This window comes from Rattus norvegicus, chromosome 6 (assembly GCF_021556685.1).
Source record: "Rattus norvegicus strain SHRSP/BbbUtx chromosome 6, alternate assembly SHRSP_T2T, whole genome shotgun sequence".
NCBI lineage: Eukaryota > Metazoa > Chordata > Mammalia > Rodentia > Muridae > Rattus > Rattus norvegicus.
In genome coordinates this window covers 144,882,875-144,898,410 of record NC_141539.1, presented here as the reverse complement: position 1 = coordinate 144,898,410, position 15,536 = coordinate 144,882,875, and the positions used below count along the sequence as shown (strand labels likewise).

At 40.6% G+C, this 15,536-nt stretch overlaps 1 protein-coding gene across 1 annotated transcript in view; it reads left to right on the top strand.

Moving 5' to 3' along the window:
• Positions 1-15,536, top strand: part of Dnah11 (dynein, axonemal, heavy chain 11) — a 316,147-nt gene that overhangs the window by 51,499 nt on the left and 249,112 nt on the right. The window contains exons 13-18 of the mRNA XM_087554982.1: positions 2,416-2,520; positions 2,680-3,072; positions 6,072-6,404; positions 6,593-6,844; positions 6,928-7,097; positions 7,847-8,069. Coding sequence (XP_087411108.1) covers positions 2,416-2,520; positions 2,680-3,072; positions 6,072-6,404; positions 6,593-6,844; positions 6,928-7,097; positions 7,847-8,069 — 1,476 coding nt within the window. The remainder of the gene's footprint in view (positions 1-2,415; positions 2,521-2,679; positions 3,073-6,071; positions 6,405-6,592; positions 6,845-6,927; positions 7,098-7,846; positions 8,070-15,536) is intronic.

The window sequence follows — 15,536 nt, the reverse complement described above, 5'->3', positions numbered from 1 at the left end:
TAGCAGGGATTACAAGCCTGTGTTTCTACTCCAGCCTCTTCATTCCTTACTAATTAATTAACATCTTTATCACCCCATACTCACCTGTTGGTGAGCTACTGAAGATGGGGTCTATCCCATTTTTTCTGTGCTCCATATTCTAGCTCCATGTCAGACAACTGGGAACTTAGTAACCTTAACTCAGCTGACTGGTTCCCATAGAGTCTTCCTGCGTGACTTCCGGTCTGTGTATTTTCATAACAAATACCAGGTTGTTTTAATTAAACATGAAAGCCACAGATGAAAAGGAGCAAAGGCCTATCTTTTTTTTTGGGGGGTGGCCATGGTGTTTCTGTTTGCTGTTCTTTCTTTCAAAGGGAAGATAAGCTTGTATCCTGGTGGCTAAATTGATGGTAGTTAAACAGTAATTTAAAATAAAAACAACACATTGACATGAAAAAACATTTTCATGACATGAAAAAATAGCCAGATAAACATCAGGAATGAATAGATTGTTTTTATGCAATAGCTCTTTTGATGACCATGTTGTTATGTAACGAAGGGAGATTTCAAATCTTTTCAATATATCTGCCCTAATTTCATTACATTTTCTGTTGTGTTTTTTGTTGTTTTGTTTTGTTTTGTTTTGTTTTTAAACTTGGTCTCTTGGGGCTGAAATTGGCATGATCTTCCTGACTCTACTTGTGTAGTGTTGGGTTATAGCCATGCTTCTCCTCACATGGCTGACTATATTAGCAAGAGAGAAAGAGAGGGTAGATAGATAGATAGTGTGTATTTCATATGTGCATAATTAGTAAATATGTGTATATATGTCTCCCACACACACATACATATATTTTAATCGACTGATAGATTGACTTTTTTTGAGACATGGTCTCCTTACATAGACCAGGCTGACCTCAAACTCAAAGAGATCTACCTGCCTTTCCCTCTCAAGTGTTGGTTGAAGTTAGACATGTGACCAACCATGCCTAACCACATGTTCCATGTACAACATATATTTTAAACAGCCTATCTCATGGTCTTTTCACTTTCTAGATAAGAAGCACAAAATTGTTTTTTTTTTCTATTTACCTACCTTGAATTTGCATGGTAGTAAAGGCAAGCTTCTTTGTAACTTTCTGGTACAAAAAAAAAAAAATTGGCGAATTTCAGATAATGAAGAACATTCAGTATTGTGGAGGTGATTGCCCAGAGCTCTCACTAGAAATCCCAATGAGTGCCTAGGGAGTGGGAAGTTGGCTTAATGAATTAGAGGGCCATGATGAACACCCAACTCTGGTCTATTTTCCTAAAACAAATACAAATACCATAATCACCTTATTTTGCTAATGAAAATTTTATACGCCAACATATTCTATGCAGAAAGCTGAGTACTAATTTCTGATTTCATAAAACTAGTCTCCCTGTCCTACACCTCCCAGGTAGATTTAGTGGGTGGTGTTTCAATCACTTAGATGTCATGGATGGGTAGAAGAGATGTCTCTTGGACATATTGTAGATATTACATGTTCTGAGTTTAATTTTTTTCTGAAAATTGCAATAAATTCATAATAGATAAATAGCAAAATTTTACTATAAACATGAGAACAAGTATAAAAACAATTGCTTGAAATGTTTTTTTTTGGGGATAATTGAGAGTCTTGTGGGTTTAAGTACCTTTAAAGTCTTGTTCTCCCTTCAAGAACAACTGTGAGAATTAGAGGCATCCACCATGCACAAAGAACCATTAGAAACATCAAAGAACCATTAGCTCTCATTGCATGCAGTGTGTGGATTGTGCAATGCTCAAATTTTAAGACAGAACTTTAATTAACCCAAAATGACATATGCTGTAAATACAGCCCTATGTTTAATTGTAATGACATAGGCTATAAATACAGTAGTGCATGTGTGCGTGTGCGTGTATGTTTATGCATGCATGAAGACAAGCATTCTTCTTATGTAACAAAGTGTGTTGCAAAAGTCTGTTCACTTTGAACCAGAAACACAGTAGTTGCTAGAAGACATTTAATTATTTCAAGTCAAGATCAGCTTAACCTTGAAAGGTTTTCTTATTTTTTTAGATTTTTATTACGTGGGGGAGAGGGAGAGAGAAAGCAGATAAGCGGAGCACATGGGGTAGGTCAGAGGACAGCTTCGCAGGAGTAGTTTTCCTCCTTGCTTCTGAGATTGTCTCTTGTTTCTACACCAACTCCATGAGCTTCCAGCCCGTCCTCCTCTCTCCACCTCATGTGACTGTAGGAGTTCTTAGAACGGCTGGATACATGAGCACATCTGAGTTTTTCCATGGGATCCAAGGACTGTGTTAAAGTTGTCAAGTCTGCATAGCAAATGCTTCTACTCATTATTTACCTCATTGGCCCAGAAATGTATTCTTAAAGTATGAAATAATCCTTACTATTCTTGAAATAGCTTGTGGCGGTACTGAGAGAAGTCAAATACCTTTTGATGCTGAAGAAGTCCAACATACCAGATTCGGCTTTAGGCATTTTCCAGAAAAAGAACATTATTTTAAAGGTTTGTGGCTTTTGATAGTTGGCATCTTTGAGATAAAAATATTTTGAATTTTATTTCTTGGTTTGGAAACCTGTGGCATTTGGGCCCTCTCAGAGGTGCTAACATATCTGGCCCTTTTTTGTTTTGTGTCTTCTCGCTTGGTTGCTTGGTCTTGTTCAGCACATTGGGAATCTCGAGCTCCTGGTACAAGGATACAATAAGCTGAAACAGACCCTTCTGGAAGTTGAATACCCTCTCATTGAGAAAGAGCTTGGAGCCATTGATGAGCAGCTCAGGGTGGCTGCAACCTGGTTGACATGGCAAGATGACTTCTGGGTCTACATGGAGAAGGTGCAGGTGGCCACTGCCGAGCTAGAGCGCAGAGTGTCACAGACTCAGAGCAATGTGCAAACAATCCAGCAAACCATGCAGGCCTGGGCTGAGTGGCCACTGCTGCCCCGGAGGGAGACCAGAAGAGAGGCTGCCTTAACCTTGGATGACAAGGGGGATCTGTTTGCTAAGAAATACAAGCTGATCCGAGAAGATGGCTACAAGATACACAACCTGGTAGAGGTAATAGCTTCTGATATTTTAATGGATATAGGTCTTTTTATTTGGTAAAGAGCCACAAATGCTGAACTTAATGTTGTAGATCAAGCCTGAAGGAGTTCGTAGATGGTTCGAGTCGAGTTTAAGGTGGAAGGATTTGTGTTATTCCCCTGTGGTTTGTGTAGCCCCCAATCCTCATTCCCCAGGGAGAGATGTGAATATGAGGGACAATGACCAAACGGAAAAGATAGAGTTGGGATCCCTGTTTGTCCCCTTGAGCTGATCCCATTGACTGCTATTTAATTCTACCATTTGGTTGGCTGGTGTTAGCTACCATGTTTTCATGACCTCCCAAAGATGACAGCAGATATTACTCTGCTTTTAAAATATACATTTGGGTTTCTTGGAGCTAGAAAGATGGCTTGGTGGTTAAGAGGCTCTTGTAGAGGACCTGGGTTCCATTCTCAATATCACATGACAGCTCATAATCGTCTGCAACTTCAGTTCCAGAGGATCCAATACACATTTCTAACCTTAGTGGGCACAAAGTATCTGTAATATAATAAAATAATTCTCTGTATGTATGCATGTCTGTCTGTCTGTATGTATGTATATGTGTGCATATTTGGGTTTTTCAAATTACCAATAAGCAGATTTCTAAGGTAAACAATTGAGGAAACAAAATAAACTGTTATGTCAGTTACCCCTAAGGCAGCCATGTAAAACAGCAGGAATTATGGCCTAGGGACAGAGTCAGGGACAAGAAAGCTAAGCTTTAAACGGAGACATTAGGAGCCCTCTTCACTAAATGAGAAGTCCTACAGAAGGCTGAGGATATTAAGTAGCAAAAGAGCCTAAGATCTGAGGTGTAGCAACCTGGCCCACCCAAAGATCATTGTGATGGTCAGCATCACTGATAAGGAATATATGTGAGGAACTGTTCTGGGATAACATTTAGAGTGGTCATGTGTACATATCACAGGTTTGGTAGCTATGGTGAAGACTTTGACCTGATGGGAAGATAGCAATCAGAGACTCTGCTCAAAGCTGCTTCTGTTGAGTGTAAGCCACAAGGAGGCAGGAAACAAGAGACAGAGCCAGTCAGGAGGTGAGCATCATGATCCAGTGAGAAATGGTTTAGCCTAGGTCATGGGGGATTGATCATGACTGGCATGAAATCAGAGAGGAAACTGACCTCAACAGAAGCAACGAAGACAGTTCTCCATGGAAGGGGAGACTGTGCATCCTGGCACACAGGGCTAGGGGTTTTGTAGACTGTGAATGCAGGTGTACCTATTGGGGAGGGGGCTTGGTGAAAAATGTATTGCCCTTAGTTCTGCCTCTGCAGTTTTACATATGAACTGTCTGTGTCAACAAGTATCCTTGAGTGTGGAGGCCTCCATGTCATGATTTGCCAGAGATATTTTTACAGTTTAGTAATGATGAGGCTTGGATATATTTTGAAGGAAGAGCCAATGAGACTTGCTGTAGGGAGTCAGGGAAATCAAGGTTTCAAGTCTAAGCAGATCAAGAAATGAGGTCTCTGATACAGGGAGAAGGTATTGAATCAGGTTTTGGGGGAAGAAACAGGATTTGGACTGGAGAGTGTCAGCTAAAGATGGTTATCGAAGATTTTTGATACAGGTTGCATTGGAAGTGTCTTGTGTTTAAGGCACAAGTCCAGGAGACTAACACAGAACTGATAATCACAAATTATGTATGTATGTATTATGTATTTGTGTATTATACATACATGTATTTATGTATGTATACACATATATTTATTAGATAAGAATAAATGGAAATTGGTTGTAGATGAAGAAGAGGTCCTTGCAGTACTCCGTAAGGTTAGCAGAGGAGGAGGATTCCTTTTGAAAGGAGACAGCGGTACTCTGAAAGGAGCAGAGTTGGGAAGAGCTCACCTCTGCTCCATTCCACACTTAGGACCTAGAAATGAAGGCCACAGCTGGACATGAACTGGGAAAAGTAGAAACCATTGGAACCTTGGCAAAGAGACTTGATAGTGTAAACCTCATTAGGAATAAGCTAGGTGGAGATTGGTAGAAATGGATATCACCATGGTTCTAGAAGGAACCTGAGTTCTACTTTTCCCTAAATACAGAAAAGCCCATCTCTTCTGAGAACCTCAGCAGCATAGCAAAGTGATTCTGGTGTGACTGGTGTATCAGAGAGGCCCTGCCCTAGGGACAGGAAAGGATGGTGATTTCCAGTCCTGCACAGCTGCTGCCTTCTACCTGGGTTGACCCTAAATATATCATAAGTATTTGTTTTTCATATCTTCCATAGGAGACTGAACAAAGTTGGTCTTTAGGATTTTCCCCTCTTGCTTTTGTATTTATCCTTTTGCCTTCTAGTAACCACAGAAGAAAAGGCTGCTGTGTCAGGTTCTCAGGATGTGTGCTGCATGCACACAGGTCACATAGACTAGACAGATGTGTATATTGCTATGTCAGGTTCTCAGGATGTGTGCTGCATGCATACAGGTCACAAATTTGGATGTTGCAGGTACAGGGCAGGACATAAAAAAATCTCTAAGAGAAGTAGCCTTTACATTTGAGAACAGCAAACCCATAGGATTCCCATCTCCACCTTGGTAATATTCCAATGTCCCAGAATAGTGTTCTCAGAAGGACATAAGAAAATCTCTTTATATTTACAAAAGAGCCCTAGATAGCAAAATTTGAGACAGAGCAAGGACTAGAGCCTGGGGCATAATATTTTGGGGACTGGTATATTTCTTGCCTGTATTTGAAGATAGCAATTTTCAAGTTGATTTTTCTTCTAAGGGATACTTTTTGAACATATGTGATAAGTGAGTTTAGTGTTATACTATTATAAAATCCTCCAGCAGTATTTGCCGTCTACCTCGAGATTCTATAGCCTTAGGTTTGAATGTTTCAGTGCCATGCACAAAAACTCAATCCTTTCTTCAACAGCCTCTCTTGTAGTGCTCCTCCTTTTTATGCTGGTCATCATTAATCCCAACCCTCTAATGTTCTTAGGAGAACCGGAAGCTCTTCAGAGCTGATCCTTCCCTGGATTCCTGGAAAATTTATGTGGAATTCATCGATGACATTGTGGTGGAAGGCTTTTTTCAGACCATCTTGCATGACCTGGACTTCTTCCTGAGGAACACAGAGAAACAGTTAAAACCCGCGCCATTTTTTCAAGCACAAATGCTCTTAATGCCCCCAGAGATTGTGTTCAAGCCCCCTTTAGAAAGAGAGGCTGGGGATGGCTTCTACAATCTGGTGGAGGCAATGTTGTGTGGCAGCTTCAAGGTGTCTGCCCAGATGGGGCGTGTGGCGGCACACCTGGACATCCCCGACTACCAGGTAATCTCTCAGGAACCAAGCTGGGATGGTGAGGAGCCCCAGAAAGATACCAGTAAATGCAACACAGGTCTTTTAAAATTTTTATTTTATTTTTCTTTTGCTGAGTGTTCTCCCTTGAAGAATCACCTAGGATAATGTCATGGTAAGAATTCTTTGTTTAAAAGCATGTTTGGTTTCCTTTCGTTTAGAATGATATGGATAACATGTTAGGCCTGGCAGAGGTCCGGCAGGAGATAATGAATAGAGTTGCTGATGTCATCGACAAAGTTTTGGAGTTCAGAAGTTCTCTGGAGACCTACTCTTACCTGTGGGTAGATGACCGAGTAGAGATTCTGAGGCAGTTCCTCCTGTATGGCCATGCTGTACCATCTGAGGAAATCGATGCTCCTGCAGGCGAGGACATCCTGCAGTCACCAACACTAGAACAGTTCAAAGAACAGGCAAGGCAACGCCTTAGCATTTAGTTCTGTTCACTGGCCTTCTGTGCTGTTGCTGTATAGTTATTTATTTCCTAATCTTACAGATCGACATTTATGAAGCTTTGTATGTTCAGATGAGCAAGTTTGATGACTTCCGAGTGTTTAACAGTTGGTTCAAGATAGACATGAGACCTTTCAAGTTGAGCATGCTCAACGTGATCAAGAAGTGGAGCTGGATGTTTCAAGAGCATCTGCTAAGATTTGTCGTCGACAGGTAGCCTTGACTTCTGTGTTTGAAACGGTACAAGCCCTTGACATTGGGTTGTGAGGATGGCTCAGTCAGTAATGTTCTTGTCATATAAGTGTGAGGAACTGAGTACAATCCCCTATACCTGTGTAAACACTGGGTATGCTTGTAATCCCAAAGGTAGGAAGGTGGAGACAGAGTCCCTGGAGCTTGCCCATTAGCCAACCTAAACCAGCATGCTCCAGGTTCAATAAGAAACCCTGACTCAAAACCAAAGTATGTTGCATGGAACCAAAAGAATGACGCCTGAAGTTGGCCTCTGCCTTCCTATGTGTACCCACAGCTGACTGATTTATAGTTGACCAATTAATTTCAAGAGTATTTGTACTTCTAACGTTAGAGTAGGTTTAACAAATAATGTTTGTACATAATGGAAATAAGATCCCATCAAGCCTTGTAATACTCGTACACAAATGGACTTAAAACCCTTAAAGGTGGCAAAGGCAGTGGGTCACATAGAGCATTACTCCATTTCTATAAAGTGTCATCATAAGTAACCACAGAGACAGAGATCGGTAAGCAGTTGCCAAAACAGGTCTCAGCTGTAGTGTGGACGAGGAACGTCGGAAATGACATGAAGGGATGCTTACATCTGGTGATGGATACTCGCTCATTCTGTCTTCCTGCTAGGATGAACAGTCCTGCCTTGAAATGTGTGATTAAGATGTTTTCGTTAACCTAGCTTATGTCCATACATGTCTATGCATTCATTACAGTCTGAGTGAGCTGCAAGGATTCATCAAGCAGACAAACGCAGGACTTCAGAGACAGCCACATGAGGGTGATCACGATGGCTTAGTTGACATCATGGGTCACCTCCTGGCTGTAAGAAGCCGACAGAGAGCTACTGATGAGCTCTTTGAACCTCTGAAGGAAACCATCATGCTTCTGGAAAGCTATGGCCAGAAGATGCCTGAGCAAGTCTATGCCCAGCTGGAGGTAAGTGCCCGTGAAAACCGCACAGTTGCCAGCGGCTGAGTGACTCCATTAGCCAGGTACTTCACACAACACACTCTTGTCACAGTAGGACCTGCAGATGCAAACAGTGTTTTCATGGACAGGTGAAAAACCTGAAGCCAGTTATGACATAATTCATCAATGAGGGGAATTATCCGTTTTCTCCAGAATTTATAGCTTGACCATTTGCATTTGACTCCCTCGAGGTTTGATTATATTGAAAATATTAGACTTTCAGTGTTACAGAAGCAGGATACTGATAGGCTAATTCGGAGAAAATGAGTTGAGGTGTAACTTTAAATGAATATCTTGGGTAGTTTGGGACTATATCATCCATCCATCCACCCACCCACCCACCCATCCACCCATCCATCCATCCATCCATCCATCCATCCATCCATCCATCTATCTATCTATCTATCTATCTATCTATCTATCTATCTATCTATCTATCTTGCTTGTGTTCCCGAGAGTGTCATTCCAAGGTCATGGTCCTTGTCCTCCCGAAAGGTAGCCTCTATGTGCAGCATTTCTCCTGTGTATAGTAGTACTCTATGTACAGTAGAAGCATAAAGCCAGCCAACATTCATCTCTGTGTGTTTCATAAGTAAAATCTCAACCACTGTGCCACTGTTATCCCGGTGATTGAGTGGTTGACAACCTCCCAGTGTTACCATCATTTTCATGTGTACAGAGCAACCATATCCTTACTCTTCTGCTTCCCCAGTTGCCTGCAAGTTGAGAAGCGTTCTAGGCTTGGAAACATGGCACGGATGTGATGATATAGAGTAAAAAAGTGGAAGTCTGGTCTAGATGGGGAAATCTTTTGTGTTTTCCAGTCAGATTTCTGTTTCACACTGCCCGGGCTTTGGAAACATTTGGTGGCTTGTGTGTGCCAGCGTATGAGCAAGGTCTATTTAATTTTGACTGAATTTATGAGCAAAAGAAAAACCTTACAGTTGAGCCTCTCCTGCCATGCATATTGGGGTTCTGTAGATGGTTGAGTCTGGCCCCCCACAGCTATGGGCTTACAGTATGCATGTACACTCCCAGAGTTTTAAATGGGTGTTAGAGTCTGGACCTAGGTTTTTATACTTCCCCAGCAAGCTCTCACATGCACTGAGTTATGTCTCCAGCTACAACATCTGTTTTTCGGTATTGTGAAATCGGCTCTTATCTATCTTCCCTGGCAAACTAGGTAATACTTGGAGTCCATTTCCATTTCATTAAAATATTTCATGTGAATTTTTTTTTGTTTTAGATTATTGTTTTTGTTTGGATCTGATATTTTCAACTTATTTTGGTTATTTCTTTCTTATCCAGAAGAAATTGACAGCTAAGCTAACATGAAAGTAGTATTTTGAATGTACATTTAAGTGGGATTTAATGTCTCACAGTGTAGTGTAATCATCACTTCTGCTCAGTGCCAGTTTTTCTCTACCCCAAGCCGAGCCCTGTTCTTCAACCCATGGCAACCCTTTACTCTTGGATTTATGTATTCTAGGTCATTTAAGGCCTAACCTATTGCATTTGACGTCACCTGATGTAATATTTTTGAAGCCTACTCACTTTGTAACATTATCAATATTTTGTTCTCTTTTGTGGCTAAATGGTGTTCCATTGTAAGCCTACACTGCACTGTCCACCCATCTGTCTGCTCATGGGTGTAAGACTTGCCTCCATCTTTTCTAGTGTGAGTTGTTTTGTTTCAAACATCGATATGTGAATATTTTTTTTAAATGAGAGAAAGTTTTGCTTTACTTCCTTATTTTAGCCTGTAAAAAAGAATCATACAACATAACTAAGGTTGAAACAAAGAAAGACAAAATACTTTCTCACCTTATTTTGAGGCTGGTTCCTGAGAGGAAGAAGGGAGAGAGATGACAGGAGCCATCCATGTCGCTGGACCCATCCTGTTAGCATGTGCAGGCTTAGCTTGTCTATCTGTGTCAGTGTCTATAAAATTATGTGCATCAGATCATTCAAACCAAAGGTTTATACACAAGCTGGAGAGGTGTATCAGCAGTTAAGAACACGTTCTCTTTCAGAGGACCCGAATTCGATTTCCAGTACCTACCTGTTGGATCACAACCATTTGTAACTCAGTTCCAAGGGATCCAACGCTCTCTTCCAACCACCACAGACACAAGACAAGCATATAGTTTACAGACAGACGGACATGCAGGCAGAACACTCCTACACATAACAAAAAATAAATCTTGAAGTTTTAAAAAAATGTTTACTTAGGGATTCTTTTGTCATTGTAGTATTTTGGTTTTGGGAGACAGGCTTTCTCTGTGTAGCCCTGGCTGTCCTGGAACTCATTCTGTAGACCAGGCTGTCCTCAAACTCAGAGATCCGCCCGCCTCTGCCTCCTGAGTGCCGGGATAAGGTGTGCACTGCCACATTGACTTAAGAGATTCTTTTTATGCCCTCTGATTTCTCCCTGAACTTCACAATAATCGTGTGTGTGTGTGTGTGTGTGTGCACACGTGTACATGATTTACACCAAAGTCCTTTCAGGTAAGTGATTCATATCCCTTTTCTATTTCTCCTTTAAGCTCTGTTTATTGCTTTAGATTTTACCTTTATTTATGTGTGCATATGAGCGTCCTTGAGAGTATATGCTATGTGTGTATCAGAAAGGCCAGAAGAGGGTGTCTGGTCCCCGAGAGCTGGAGTCACAGGCAGTTGAAACCATCTGATGTGAGTGCTGGGAACCCCACTCAGTGCCCCTGCAAGAGCAGTGCACACATTTAGGTCCTCTCTCCAGTCCCTCTGTTCAGTTTTAAGTCTTTGCTTTTTGTGTTTTGTGCCTCTGTTAAGTATTGGGTGTCCGTAATTGTTTCATTTTCCAGATGTACTTTAGCATTATGTCCTCTGTTAGTATCTATTTTCTATTTTGTCTTATCTTCAGATAAACGAAATTCCATCCCCTGACTCTCATTTTCATATTTGTGCAATTTAACCTACAATCTTTTTTTTTTTGATGATACATAGTTGGATATACTTTCCACTCAGTCTGTCTTAATAAGCTTTGTGTTGTTGTTAAAAAAAAATACAAAAGGGCTGGAGAGATGGCTCAGTGGTTAAGAGCACTGACTGCTCTTTCAGAGTACCTGAGTTCAATTCCCAGCAACCACATGGTAGCTCGCAACCATCTGTAATGGGATCTGATGCCGTCTTCTGGTGGGTCTGAAGACAGCAACAGTGTACTCATACAAAATAAATTAAAAAAATGTTTTTTAAAAAATTACAAAAGCACAACCCACCTAAAATAATAAAAGGGCTGTTCAGCTCGGAGCTGTGGAGACATCAGTGAACCTTTGGCCCTGTGGGATGTGTGTGTATGTATGCACTTGTGGGTATGTGCACAGAAGTGCAGGTGCTCTTGGAGGCCAGGACACAGCAGCCAGTGTTTTAGGTAGGAAAAAATAATTCCCTGAGCCCATACGGCTTTCATTTTCTGTCTGTAAATCCGCATGAGTTACAACTGGTTTTCAGCCCTCAGCTCGGGCTTCCTCTGTAAGACTTCTTTTGAATCTCTAGCAGAGATGCAACGCAGAGCCAGCCAGTAACTTTCTGAATGGTCCACCTCTAGACACCACTGGCACCACAGAGCTGCAGGGCCCCCTCCCTCAGGCCCAGCGAGGGTGCCACTTTGCCTGACAAGCCTGGGTTCTACCTCCCACTTTGGGTGTGAGTCAGCCTTCTCTGAGAGGGAAGCGGCTGGTTTCCACAGCCCGCCTTGTACTGGCAGAACTTCATTTTTGCCAAGATTGTGAGGTGGAGGTGGGAGAGGAAATAAAAAATATCCAGGAAAACAGGTCACAATTCTCATTGTCTTAACCAAAATTTTGGCAAACATTCAGAAATAAATGCTCTCTAACATGCTTTCTTTTGTCTGATTTTTAGGGTCCGGAAATCTGATAGTAGGAAACTTTGTCCTCTCTCTAGTTTTCTTTAAATATGTCCTTTAAATGTAAATACATACACTTAGGGCATGACAGAAAAAAAAGTATTTTTCTTTCATTCTTCAAGCAGAATTTAAGAAGTTCAAGAGGAAAAATAAAAGCCATCGTTCTCCCTTGAATTTCTGGTTATGGTCCCTTTATCCTGATGCTTCTTCCCAAACCCTGAAGTTCCTTTTCTGTTTAGCAAGATCCCATAGCTGTGCTTCAGATCCAGCACTGATGACAGAGTCTGCCATCACTCCATTGGTGCTGTCTTCCTCTTCATCGTTTCTCACAGGGTTCCTCCCGGGTTTTGAGTTCTTGTCTTGAATAGTAGACCTCTGTTCTGAGAACAGATTGCTGTAATACTGCTTTCCTTTGCAGGAAGAATGTTGTTTTTCTACTTTTACACATTCTTTGTCTTTCTTTTCTTTTCTTTTCTTTCTTTCTTTCTTTCTTTTTTGTTGTTGTTGTTGTTGGTTTTTGTTTTTGAGGCGTGGTCTCTCTACATAGCCCCAGTTGTCCTGGAACTCACTATGCAGATCAGGCTGGCCTCAAACAGAGATCTGCCAGCCTCTGCCACTTGAGTGGCAGATTATAGGTGTGTGCTACCACACCCAACTTGTCTTTAAATTTTAAAAGCATGACTTTCATGTGGTTTTCTTGAGACTGACCTCACTTCAGTTCATTCAGTTGTTAGGTCCCTGTATTTACAATTAGAGGTGTCGTCCTATATCCTTTAGATATAGACAGTTTTTGATAGATCCTCACTGTGGTTGTCTAATTTACAAGCACCCCTAAGGTTCAGGTCTTGAGAAGTCTTCCCTCCCCTAGGCTAAAGTTGGCACTGTAAGCACAGGACTGGCCAGGCAGTGGCTCACTTGTACTTCCAGTCTACAACTTATGATCTAGGAGCTTCCCAGAACATAGAGCTCCTCCCTCCTCCCAGCCCATGCTTGTTTCCTTCTCCTTTTTCTTCTCCCTCCCTCCCTCTCTCTCTTTTTTTTTCTCTTAGGATCATTTATTAAAAAAAAAAAAGTAAAATAATCACAAGCTGAATGCAGAAACACATCAATACATCATCTTAGTCCAGTAGATTTCATTCAAGACATGAAGGGATGATTCAATATGTGGAAATCCATTGATATAATTCAGTATATAAAAACTGAAAAAAGTCACATGATTATATCATTAGATGCTGAAAAATATCGGGAAAATTCCATCATTTCTTTTTCTTTTTTTTTTTTTTAAAGACACCTTCACACTCTTTACTCCCTTTATCTACTGCGTCCTTAATGCACAAACAACCTAAAGAATCCAATTAAAAGAATCGAAGTTTACAACACAGCGGGACAGCGAGACCGCCATGGTTCTATATCATGACACAGTGAGTGAAGGGTTAATTTGGAATTTCTGCTCCATAAACTGTTCCCAAATGGTTTGCTGCGCTCATAAGAGATAAATACACAATACTGCCGCTGCTGATCCATAGCGTGGCTTCTTTTCTTTTCTTTTCTTCTCTTTTTTTTTTAAGCTGAGCACAACTATTATCATTTTGTAATTAAAAGCATAAAATATATCTAACACCCAGTTCCACACTACATCAGTTATACAGAATATTTAGTTATCCATTCCATTATTATCCATTATTTAAGAAAGGCCTAAAATCTATATTATATCTTGCTAGCTTGTACACTATCTGATAACTATCCAATAAAATATGTATTTTCAGAGTTAAACAGCCTGATAGGCTATGAAACTAGAATCAGTCTTCAACCCCATCAGAAATCTGAGAATGACCAAATATCTATACACATAGGAAGCCTAACATGGCTTCCAGAACTGGGAGGTTGTAGAGACAAATCTCCACTAGTGCAGTCGCCTGTTAGGAACATGTGAGTGCAAGTCTTCAGTCTTCGGGCCCAAAATCAACTGACAGACTCTTGAAATGGAGATTTTGAAGGGCTAATCACCCTGTCTTGGCAGAGTTTATCAGTCAAATATTCTGCATAATTTGTCCTTTTCTGGACAGTATAGTCTGCAGATGAAACAGGCAGTTTTGTCAAGTGGCTGCCTAGCCACAAATTATTTCCTCACCTGAAGGTAGAGATGTTCACATTCTTCGTTAAATCCACCAAAGGGGAACAGTTAGGAGCAGATATGTCTCAAAAAAAGATAAATAACTTTAAATCTCATACTTTGTGAATTTCTGATGTTTGTGAAAACCATCTATGTATATGAGACTATCTGGACTGTTGTCTTTATATCTTTTTTTTTTTCAGTTACTACTGTACTTTATTGTGTTCAACCAAATCACCATGTTACAAAAATAGCAGGCTGCCATAATAAAAAATAAGGCTCCTCTATCCAGCACCAGATAGCATCATTTTACTTTCAAGTCTAGAAATTGCACACTTGTATATAAACCAACCGAAGATGAGGATTGAGAGTTCATCTTGGTGGATTTTTCCTTTGATGAATATGAAGTGTCCTTCCTTATCTTTTTTGATGACTTTTAATTGAAAATTGATTTTATTTGATATTAGAATGGCTACTCCAGCTTGCTTCTTCTGACCATTTGCTTGGAAAGTTGTTTTCCAGCCTTTCACTCTGAGGTAGTGTCTTTCTTTGTCTCTGAGGTGTGTTTCCTGTAGGCAGCAGAATGCAGGGTCCTCATTGCGTATCCAGTTTGTTAGTCTATGTCTTTTTATTGGGGAGTTGAGGCCATTGATGTTGAGAGATATTAAGGAATAGTGATTATTGTTTCCTGTTATATTCATATTTGGATATGAGGTTATGTTTGTGTGCTTTTCTTCTCTTTGTTTTGTCGCCAAGACGATTAGTTTCTTGCTTCTTCTAGGGTATAGCTTGCCTCCTTATGTTGGGCTTTACCCTTTATTATCCTTTGAGGTGCTGGATTTGTAGAAAGATATTGTGTAAATTTGGTTTTGTCATGGAATATCTTGGTTTCTCCATCTATGTTAATTGAGAGTTTTGCTGGATACAGTAACCTGGGCTGGCATTTGTGTTCTCTTAGGGTCTGTATGACATCTGTCCAGGATCTTCTGGCCTTCATAGTTTCTGGCGAAAAGTCTGGTGTGATTCTGATAGGTCTGCCTTTATATGTTACTTGACCTTTTTCCCTTACTGCTTTTAATATTCTTTCTTTATTTTGTGCGTTTGGTGTTTTGACAATTATGTGACGGGAGGTGTTTCTTTTCTGGTCCAATCTATTTGGAGTTCTGTAGGCTTCTTGTATGCCTATGGGTATCTCATTTTTTAGGTTAGGGAAGTTTTCTTCTATGATTTTGTTGAAGATATTTACTGGTCCTTTGAGCTGGGAGTCTTCACTCTCTTCTATACCTATTATCCTTAGGTTTGATCTTCTCATTGAGTCCTGGATTTCCTGTATGTTTTGGACCAGTAGCTTTTTCTGCTTTACATTATCTTTGACAGTTGAGTCAATGATTTCTATGGAATCTTCTGCTCCCGAGAT